General features: G+C 34.3%; 1 protein-coding gene across 1 annotated transcript; it reads left to right on the forward strand.

Moving 5' to 3' along the window:
* The first annotated feature begins 374 nt into the window (after nucleotides 1-374).
* On the forward strand, nucleotides 375-4,511 carry LOC114754579 (uncharacterized). Its single transcript, XM_028943363.1, has 3 exons — nucleotides 375-785; nucleotides 867-1,095; nucleotides 4,381-4,511. The coding sequence occupies exons 1-3, from the start codon at nucleotides 375-377 to the stop codon at nucleotides 4,509-4,511; spliced, it is 771 nt and encodes a 256-aa protein (XP_028799196.1).
* The last annotated feature ends 7,306 nt before the right edge of the window (nucleotides 4,512-11,817 follow it).

The following is an 11,817-nucleotide window of genomic DNA, read 5'->3' on the forward strand; positions in this document are numbered from 1 at the left end:
TACAATAAAAAGCAACAATTTGAAGCATCAATTGTCCTAGAAATCAACTGAATACAATTAATAACCAATTATGACAATCTTAACCTCAAAAAGACACTAACTCAAAGCAAGGACTCTTAATCTAAATTAAGCACAATTATCATCAAAAGGAGCCAAAATCTATGATAAATACCTTTAAAATGATATGAAATAACATAGAATAATTGGGCTAAATCAGTGTCCCTAGTAGTATCAAATCTAACAGAAACCTAAGGTTCACCTCAAAGTTTTAGAGATCTCTGTAGAAAGAAATAGACACTAGTCTCATATTTGGTACAGCATACCATCCGTAGACAGATGGCCAGACAAAACAAATAATCCAAACTTTGGAGGATATGCCGCGAGCATGTGTGCTAGACTTCAGAGGAAACTGGGATATGTACCTCCCATTAGCAGAATTTGCTTATAATAATAGTTACCATTCTAGTATTCAGATAGCTCCATATGAAGCCCTATATGGCAAGAAGTGTAGATGTCCCTTGTACTGGACAGAACTTAACGAGAGAAGGATGTATGGTCCAAATTTAGTGGATCAGACCTCGAAACAAATTGGGATTATCAGGCAGAGACTCTTAACAACTCAGAGTAGACAGAAAAGTTACGTAGACATTAGGAGAAAGCCCTTAGAATTTGAGGCTAGAGATCATGTATTTCTCAAGGTATCTCCAACCATAGGAGTAAGTCGATCCATCAAGACAAAGATGCTGAATCTAAAGCACATTAAACCATTCCAAATCCTCTTGAAAGTCCGTCCAGTAGCTTATAAACTGGCCCTTCCCCTAAACTTGAGTTAGATACACGATGTTTTTCATGTTTCTGAATTAAAGAAGTACCATCTAGACCCAGTGCATATTGTGGAATACGATGATATTACACTTCAAGATAACCTGTCTTTTAAAGTGGGACCAGATCGCATTATTGATCGGAAGGTCAAACAACTGAGGAATAAGCAGATCCCACTAGTTAAGGTTGTTTGGGAGGAACTATCCATAGAGGAAGCAACTTGGGAAGTAGAAGAAGATATGAAAGAAAAGTATCCAAAACTTTTCGATAAAGGTACTTTTTAAATTTCGAGGACGAAATTTATTTAAGGGGAGAATTGTCATATCCAGTATTTTATGACCAAGGTATACTTAATCTAAAGATAGTTAAGGGCCAGAATATTAGTGTTAATGTAGATTGCACAACTTTTGATGTGAAATCAGGATAGGGACCAAAGTGGAATTTTCAGTATTTTGAGTAAGTCAATATAAATTAAAGAAATATGACAGAAAGCTCTGAAAATTCCTAGAAAACCCCAGAAATTAGAGAAAATTCTCTGGAATAGGACGATGGTCCTAGAAGTTAAAAATATGAAGGAAATTAATTAATATTAATTTTCTAGTAATTTTTGTAATATTTGACGAATTAAGGAAAATTAGTCAAATTTAATTATTTCATGTATTCCAAGGCCTCAAAAAAATTAGGAAAAATATGGATAAAATACCTTGAGAGTTTTAGAACATTATAGAAGTAATTTTCTTCCCAAGTTACCCCCAAATTAACTTTAAAAATATTTAAAGCTTATTTAAGCCAATTAGGGCTTTTATTCAGGAAATTCAAAAAAGAAATACCTATAGGGAGAGTTAAATTCTAGAAAAATTCATGGAATTTTCTTGGAATTAAAAAGAGATTTTAAAACTGAAAGAGGAATTTTCTAAGTCCTAGAACTCTAGAAAGCATTTCTAGAAGGAAAAGTAATACTTTTAGCCACTATTTTTTACTAAGGATTTCTATTCTTTTGAAAACCATTATAAGGGGTGGTGACTCAAAAGTAAATAGGTGGTGTCTCAAAAGTAAATGGTAAAAGATGAGGATAGGTGGTCAAAAATAACAGGGACAATTATGGTGCTACTAGTACAAAAGTTACTTAAGTTGGTAGAAAGTTATGCGGGGTATATTGTAAAAAATCTTCTTCCTTCTTGACTAAGCTATTCTTGGTGCCATTTGGAAGGTGGAAGAAGCAAGGAGAAGTTTCAAGATGTGCATTACATAAGCCCTTAGGAATTATGATCCCATATATTACAATTATCAACCAATCACATAATTTTAGCAATTTGAAAAAGGTTAAGGGCAAAATTGTCCAAAGACCTTTATAAAGTCCCATCTTCCTATCCCACCTCCTTCGTATTTTTGTTCTCATTGGGAAACACTTGAGAATTGAAAACTTGAAGCCTAAAGAGGAGAACAAGGCAAGAAATCAACCAACCAAACTTAGATCCCAAGTTAGTAGTTAATCCTAGTTGGTTTAATGATTAGAAATCTTGAGTTTTATGGTTGAAAATCCATGATTTTCTCTTCCCCTCTTGCTGGCCAAAATTATATAGGATTGGTGGGGGATGGTTTTGATGATGGGAATTAGTTTAAGAAGTTGTTTATGACTTGAATTAAGTGGTATTATGTGATTATGGTTGATATTATTATTGTCGGAAAACTTAGGAAACCCCACAGTCAAGAGGACTTTTCACCTAGGATTGGTTTTTGCTTGTTTTGATGCTTCTAATATGTTTAGAATGAAAAATTATGTAGGTTACACCTAAGGAATAAGTCTTGGAAGCATTCGAATCAAAATTGGGAATTTAGGTGAAAAAGAGGAAGTGTTTCAGCCTAAGGGGTTCAAGAGAAAGGAAGATGAATTTCATAATTTTGAGCTCATATTTGGATTCTACATAAAAAATCATGTAGGATTTGCCTAAGAGAATAAGTTTTAAATTGATGGAAACAAAACTCAAAAATTAAACAGAAAGAGATTAAGGGTTTTACTCAATTTAAACATTGAGTTCTGTTATGATATGGAATATAATGGTTGTGCCCCTTTGTTGGATAGGCTTTGATATTTGTGAAGGACGGAGCTAAGAACAAGAAGAGAGAGTTAAGGCTTATGTCACTTGAGGTAGCAAGATGTAATTAACTTTGTTGTTAGCATTGCATTGTTATTATACTTATGTTATTGCTATTGGATGGTTGAGCTATATGAATGTTTATGTATGACTTGTGGTTGCTCCTTGCAATGTTATGCCTTGGCTATTGCATGTTAGAGTTTCACAATGTATAAGTTAGTTTAGTTTCCTAACAATGGCTTTTAGTAAAGTTGTGTGATAATGATGCTTGTTAATACTTAGTTGATTTATCTTGCTATTGGGATTTCTATGAAATCTCATTCCTTCCAAATTTACCATGATTCAAGTAGGGACAGAGGCATTTCAAAGAGGGAAGAGCATAGTAGAAAAATAGCTTCATAGTTTTATATTTCATGGCATGAATTTGATATATGTATGCAATAATGCTGGAAATTGTTGCATATGAAGCTGTAAACTTTGATAAATGTTTTGAAATAGTTGCTGTATGAATTTGGCCTTGAGATTTTGTATGCTTAAAATAGACATCTTGAGCTTTAATTCCATGTGTAATTCACTAGAGTTGGAGATATGTTTGAATTATGGCGATTTTTCAAAATCAGTGCTTTAAATCTGGAAAGCAGTTTTGACCATATGAACAGTGTAAATTCTGTACAGTTATGGCACTATTCCACAATGAGTTAGCCCTTTAAAGTATTTTTATTATGTAGATCTCTTTAAAAGCTTTCAGTGGAACTTAGAACCACCTCATTTTGTTTTTTTTAGGATTAGTTTTGAATTTTTAAAGTTGACAATAAAGTCTGGATTTACCAAATGAACAGTACCTGAGAAAGCAAGAATTCCACATTTGTTTTCTTGCACTGTAAGCCATCCAAAGTGGTTCCAATTGACGTAGAATGAACTTGAATATGGTCTGCAGCTAAGGGGTTACATCTACTACCTTATTAAAAACTTCGAGTTGTCTCGAGGCCACCTTCTCTCTCAATTTTGGTTTTAGCCCCCTAATCATCTTCTCAGTAAAACCAGCGCTTATCATTCATGTATTAGAGGTAAGTGAAGTACATGGATAACTTAATGTAACTTGCCAAATACTCATCGAAAGGTTCATTCACAGCTTACTTTATGGTAAGGAACTCTGGTTCTTTCTAATCCCTCAAAGATTTGGGAAAGTATTTTAGGAAAAATTAGTCCTTCAATACTTCCCATATAATAGGGGCTTTGTTGGCTTGGAGGACTAACTGATGTTCTTCCAACATCTGTCCGCTTTCCCTTCTAGCTTGTATACCACCATCTGAGCTTTCCTCTCTGATGGGCACTTCGAGATATTAAAGATCTTTTCCAGCCGAGTTATCCATTCTTCAGCTACTTGCACATCAAATGTTCCTATAAAGGCATGAGGATTGTGTTTGCCAAACTTAACAATCCATTACTACAATATGTCAAGCTCTGCAGCAAGTTGAGTTCTCACAGGAGTGGTTTCCTGTGATTGCTATGGTAGTGGTATGGGCTAGGTTATCCCGGTTACTCTTTACCAAGACTGCTGTAACTGTGCCAGTGCTACCGCTATTGCTGTAGCTCTAGCAGCATCTCTCTCCTATTTTTGCCTAGCCTTTGTGGCTTGTATCTCAGCTATGGTTCTCTACTATTCCTCTAATCTCTCTATTATCCTCTCAATCAGATCAACAAGGGGTCTCGATGACTCTCTCGTTGTACTGGCTCCCCTACCTCTTGATCCTCATCTTGTCCTCACCATATTGTTGTTTTCGTCTTATACAAGAAGAATAAAATCATTACTTTACATAAATGATACTTATATTACTTTTCAATTTATATATACATCAGGCACAGTCAGCAAAATATGGGGCTATAGCCTACCATAGTTAGCATAGCATATAGCCATCCTATATTTACAACCCAGAAGAAGAAGAGGGAAATAAAGTAGCTACAAAAAGTTCTAAATCATCCAGCTGCCGATCAAAGTCACTAAGCATAGAGGATCTGTAGAGCTACCAGATCTGTGTCTGCCAGATCAGTAGTAGGTAGTGTCTCTAATAACACCTGGCACCATAAAGCGTCATCTACATACTAGCCTTCCTCAACTACTTCATTATGCAATAACCTCAAGTAATAGAAGTAGTCCTGGTAGATCGCTGCATATTGATTCTGGGTTTGGTCTATATATCTATCCAACTCAATAAATTCCTTAACGAGGCTGTTATGATCTTTAAATTCCTTCTTTACTAGCAGAGGCCTCCTTTTAATTGGCAGATCCTTGCCCTTGATCTGTTTTGGCTTTAAGGTCCAAATAGGTACTGCCCTGATGGCACTTGGGCCTGCCTTATCAGGGTGTGGCTGAGGTCTTTTTGTGCTCTAAGCATCACCATCCTCCAACTTCACCAGGTCATTGGAGTCCTCCCCTGAATAGATATCCTCTATTTTGCTGAGGAGCTGGTGGTACCCGTATGGTGGAGTCAAATCATCACGGTCTTCAATATGAGGATGATACCACTCTACGTATGGCTCCCCCAGCATCCTCTGATTCACTGTTTCCCTAAAGTCATCACTACAACAGGCCATAACTTACCTGCACTCAACTCCACTTATAATATACCAATCCACTAAAGCAGTGCTTATTCATAGTCAACAAGAACAATCTCATTTCACAATCAATTGCATCTACCAAACACTATTCACAAACATTGAGCAATAATCAATTATTGTGCACAATACATAACAATAAACACAATGCACAGAAACAGAGCCAGAACTTTTACTCTGATACCAAAAAGTGTAACACATCCTTTATTATCCCATTATACATCAATTAGAACCATTACAACTCATTTCCTAGTGTTTCTGAGTGAAAATTTTCAATTTCAAAATTTCACGTTTTATTCTATCTATACACTATTCATCTGAATTTGGGCCAATTCTAAAAATTCATAATTAATTCTAGAAAAATCAAAACAACATGGTTCCAATTTTCACATGAAGCTTACTAAGAGTTCTATAAAGAAAAAATATTCATTATACTCAATTCCCTCTAGATCAGCACCAGAAAATTTGACAAAATACACTATTCATATGGCCAATTTTCAAATTTCCAGTATTTTAACCCAACTTTGGAAGGACATAACTCTTAGCACAGAACTCGAATTTTAATGGTTTACCACATGGTTTAAAGCTAAAAATGAAATCTATAATCTGAAAAATTTCAGGTTCGAATTCAATCATTTGCTTATTATTTTTTGTGTCAAAAAACTGACCACTTTTAGGGTATTTTTATCCCCTAATGCCCTTTCTCTTGAATTTATTTCCCTTTTCCTCCTTCTACATCTTTTGACATTGCACCATTCAATATCTCAACATTAAGGCATGTCATAACAATACAAGTCACATTATATCATCAACCATCCTTCATTACAACTTAACATAAAGTTTGATAGTATGTTACATAACATTCAGAACAATATAACATTTACAAAGCTCTTTCATCCTAGCAACAATTCCTTGTCTTGAACCATGGTTGAGCCATCTCCTAATTAATAAATAAATTGACATAGAAGGAATAAGAGTTCATGGAAATCTCAAAATTACAATTATCATGCAAATCAAGCAAGTTACAATGTGACATATGATAAACTTCAAGACATCCTCAAGCCACATAAAATCATATTCAACAATATGCTAGGAGAGGAACATTAACACTCCCACATTAACACAATTCAAGGCATTTGGCCAAAGCATAAACCAAGGTTATCCAACCAACCAAGATCACGACACAAGTTCCTCAATCCAAACAACAACAAATCATATTAAACAAGCAAGATAAACAATCAAATTATAATTCAAAGCTACTTTTTACTACTTGTCCAATTTGGTCACCTCAAGGGATAATGATCCTCTTTGACTCCTCCCTACAAAGCTTATTAAATCAAGTATAAATATAGGTCATATTAACCATGAATCAACACAATACAAAAACTTAACATTAACTAAACATTTTCCCCCCCTTTTTTCTTTGATTTTTAACAAAATACTTTCTCATTTAGAATCAATAATCTTATGAGACATTCCTACATAATTTTCATGAGGAATCCAAATATGAAGTCATATTTTTAAAAATCAAACTTCTTCCCTTTCAAGTTGAGTTGGCCGAATAGGGTGTATATACTTTTGAAAATTTTATTTTTGATTCCAATGATTTCAAACACTTCTCAATAGTATATCCCTACACAAAAACATGTTTTAAACCCATTGAAATCATCAAATCAATGAAAAACAATCTCCTGCCCCATGAACAACACCTGGCTGAATTGAAGCTTAGGAAACCTAGGTTGATTTTCTTCCAAAACCTAATCCATACACCACTTACTCATGTTTATTCCACTTGATTTTTTAAGGTTTCTATCCTTCCCTAACCATCACATGATCCACTGAAATTTTGGCAACATTTTTCTTAATTTTCCAAGCCAAAAATCCTTACTAACCAAGCTTGAAACTTATGAATAGGGATGCTTAAACTTACATTGATGTTCCCCTAGTAAAAACTAGATGATTCCTGGCTCAAAACCTCCTCAATTTTGGTCTCCTTAAGTCTAGATACAAAGTGGCAGCACCTCCCCTTATTTTTTCTATTTTTTCAACATTTTTTTGTATTTTAAGAGTGCGTATTTATAGAAAATGTAATATGCCCCTCCCCTTCTCTTGTTGGCCAAAAATGGGACACCTAATGGGGGTATGTGGTAGCCATTTATAGCAAAATAAATTAGATCAATCCAAGTGGCATATCTAGACTTTTCCAAGCATTTATCCTTTGATTTTGCATTTTATTTAATTAATTATGTGGAGTGGCAAGCAGGCAACGAAATTAGACCCTCATTAGGCTCAATGTAGGCCCCAAAAATGGCTTGGGCTGGCCCCAAAAGATGGCCCATGAAACATCCTACCTTTAACCCCTCAAAGTACACATTCATAAGCATTACGGTTCAAGCAAATCATGACACAAGCCCGTGGATTTAAAATTTCAACATAATTACTCGGGTTACTATTTACTGTTTAACTTCCAAATTACAAGGCCAACTTCAAAAATTCATAACTAATTTCATAAAAATTGTATTGAGATGTTCTAGAATTCTACAGAAATATATTTTGATGCTCTTTAAGGAAAAAATATCCAATTAGACTTATCCTTGCCTAATTCGTACAGTTTAATCAATAAATATTACTGTTCATTTCGAAGAATCTGGAACTTCTAGATTCTGTACCTCAACTTTGGAAATTCGTATCTCCTTGTATGCACATCCAATTGAGGTGATCTACCTCTCATTTTAAAGCTTGGGATGTGTTCTATGAGTCTGCCAAATCTCGTGACTTAACTCATTCGTTTGGTAGGACAAACTGGAGCTACAAACTCATTGCTCCAGGACCTACGTTTTATCCTTTAACATCTCTTTACTTTAATTCTTTTTATTTCTTTCGCATACATAACATGTGTTTATTCTTTCCCATTCATGTTCATACATTTCTATACATGCCGTAAGTATTATAATTAATTACATGGCATCATTGGCATCCATAATGTAACACCTTACGTTTGCAACCTTATATTGTACCAAGTTAAGATATTTGGAAGTGCAAATTAAGAGGGTTGAAAAACCTGAACTTGAAAATTTCTTTTCCCGCATTACTATTCACTGTAACCTTAAACTTGGCATAACTTTGGAAAATTATAAGTAATTCTAAAAAAATCGAAACAAGGTCGTTCCAAGTCTCACTCGAAGCTCTTAACATCATCTATCAAGGAAAAATGACCTCAGGTTCACTTTAATCAGAAACGCATCCAATTTTAATTTCGAAAAGTACTGTTCATTTGGTCATTTTTCTATTTTCCAGGATTTTTGTCTAACTTCGAAAAGGCATAACTTCTTACACAGAGCTCCGATTGTGACGTTTTACCACTCATTTTAAAGGAAAAAATAATATCTATTTGCATACCAAATTTCAGGGAAAAAGTCAACCATTTGACTAGGGTCTTCGTTGGTCAAAGTTTGGTCAAATTTAGACCATTTTTATCCCCCTTTTTCACTAATTCTAGTACCATTTCGTTTTTCACTACAAGCATACCATAATCACATATAAAGGTGCTCTACCATTAATATACATTCAAAAAGGTTATCATATCATGTATTCAAGATCAGAATATGTTTACATGGCTTGAAAGAGAAAGGTTTAAAACCGTATAATACAATACATAACTCATAACTTCCTCAAGCCATGATTATTTCTTTTCCCTTCTCCTTGGAAGTAGTGGCACCTAGGATATCATGTTATAGGAGGAATGAGATTTCATAGAAATCCTAGTAGCATTGAACATACAACCATCAAGTCAACATGCATAAGATGTCATGCTACATGCAGTAAAATAACATTGCTAGTCTTTATGCCATGCCATAACCATTCTGTATCCATGTCATCATATCATGGAGCATATAATCATTCTGGTCAAAACTCAATCATGCAAGAGCCAAGGCATACATTGCAAGGAGTTAACATCATCTGGGCATAAACATTCTCATGGCACATAAACACACATAGCAGAAACACCAAATGCAGGTCAACAAAATAATTGCAAGTTCACGCTACCTTGGTTCCACGCTTACTGTTTCCTCTTTGTTTTCTTGCTTGAGGTCCTCCTAGGTTTCCATAAAATTGCCTATCAACCATACAGTAAGGGTATGGTAAATTCCATATCCAGTATACAATTCTTTCTCAATATAATACTACCCTTGTGCCTTTCAATTTATAATTTCTGTATACCTTTCCTCATCCTTTGACTTTGGTTTGACCAAGCCTTAATCCTCAGTTAAGGTCTTGGAATTCTTCCTTAATCCATGATTAATCATGCTTTCTTGGTTAATCACTAACCCTTAATCCTTAATCCAATATTTAATTAAGGTCCTCAAGTCACATAGTCATTAATACAACATAATCCTCTAAGATTAAGTCACTAATCCCTTATGGATTAACCATTAATCATTCTCTAATCAACATGATTAACCCTTAATCATTCCTTAATCAACATGATTAATCATAATTAATCATCCTTTACTTTACATAACTAATCACTAATTACTAATTAATCAAGGTAGCTAACCTTAATTACTTACTAATCTTTAATCAAATAACATGATTAATCTTAGCTACTACTAAACCATAATTAATCAAGGTAATTAATCCTAATCTTCCTCAAATAAATAATTAACTAAAAATAATTAACACTTAGGGAGGTAAACATACCTTAATTAGCTCTTAATCGGTGATTAGAGGTGTCTAACTTTGCTTTCTCCCTTTCTCTCTCTTCTTTCTTCCTTTCTCTCTCCTAGAACTCAAGAACACAACATCCCCTCACTACAAACTTGCCTTGGCCGAAATGTTCATGGGAGGGGGTATTTATAGGCTTTGACTTTTCAAAATTCCAAAAATGCCCTTCGGGAAAAAGATGCGATCTCGGCTGTCCATTTTTTTTTCACTTTACACATGGACCAATTCTAGAGCACACACCACAAGAAGTTGACACATGGATAGACACCTATTCACCATGTGATTTTCATGTGGAAATAAAATATTATTTTAATGTTTTGTCTCTTATTTCCCTTTATGCCCTTGAACAACTTGAAAAATTCTAACTTTGTCCTCCCCCTTATTTTTGGCCGAAATATTACTCTAAATATTGGGAGAAAAATGACTCATCCAATACTCAGTGCAATCCACTGATTATTTGTGTATTTTCGGTCCGATTTTCCAACAATCCTGTCTAATTTACTATCACAAAATTTTGATTTCAACACCTCCTTAAATTCCCCTCATTCCAAGGGTATTCCATGATTTTTCTCAAGTTTTACCTCCCTCTATAATTTCTAAATTTTATTCCGTCAAAAATCACTATTCTACTGATAATAATTCGGTAATAAATATTCTTTAAGCTAACCTCTGTACATCTAAAGGTGGGAAGTAATTTTATAAATTAGGATAATATGTCACATAATTTATCCCTATTTTTCCTTGAATTTTTGAGGCCTCTATATATTTTAAATAATGGAAATTGGCTAATTTTCTTTAATTAACCAAAAATTCCAATAATTACAATAATTCCCTGATAAATTATTTTTAATCCTATATTCACCTTCTAATCTCAAACACTATTCAGTACCCTCCTTTCTATTTTTCATGATTTTTTGGAAATTTTCAGGAATTTCAGACATTATTTCCAATACTGCCCTTTCTTGACCGATCTTTTCAAAAATGACCGTTATGTCCCTATCCTGATTTTTCCTCATAGCCTGGGTCCTCTACCAGTCTACTATACTATTTGGCCTTAGTCAGTCTCAAATCATTCATCAATTAGGATAAAATTATCAGGGTGTGACACATAACATAAATTACATAATGGGAGAATTACACATTGAATAATAATATCATTCATTAACATGAACAATTCTCCACTTCCTTCTCCTTACTTCTCATGCCATTATTGCCCATCATTGATTGAAATGGTTGGTTAGGGAGGGGGTGAGATTCGAGGGAATCTCAGTAGCAAATAATACCATATTAATCATGCTAGACAGATGCTAATGCACTATACGTAACTTGTTTATTCTCTTGTTAATTAGTGACATATTAGCATGCTCAAAGCTAACTTCTTGATGCATGGCCATAGAGACATAATCTACTCATCATGAATAGCAATTACAGCAGCTAAAATATATCACAATAACATTCAATAACATGTACATGGCAACACACAAGCATACAACATCAAGCAATGACAATAGGTAAGTTCACTACCTTGCACTTCAAGCTTTCCTCTTACTTTTCCTTT

This window comes from Neltuma alba, unplaced genomic scaffold (assembly GCF_004799145.2).
Source record: "Neltuma alba isolate B1F8T4 unplaced genomic scaffold, ASM479914v2 tig00010156_pilon, whole genome shotgun sequence".
Taxonomy (NCBI): Eukaryota; Viridiplantae; Streptophyta; class Magnoliopsida; order Fabales; family Fabaceae; genus Neltuma; species Neltuma alba.

Bases quoted from the DNA above. Each gene is read 5' to 3' on its own strand.
- LOC114754579 (XM_028943363.1), top strand. From the start codon at position 375: ATGCCGCGAGCATGTGTGCTAGACTTCAGAGGAAACTGGGATATGTAC. The intron at 786-866 runs GTCCGTCCAGTA...TCTGAATTAAAG, and splicing joins CATTCCAAATCCTCTTGAAA to AAGTACCATCTAGACCCAGT. The intron at 1,096-4,380 runs GTACTTTTTAAA...CAATATGTCAAG, and splicing joins TCCAAAACTTTTCGATAAAG to CTCTGCAGCAAGTTGAGTTC.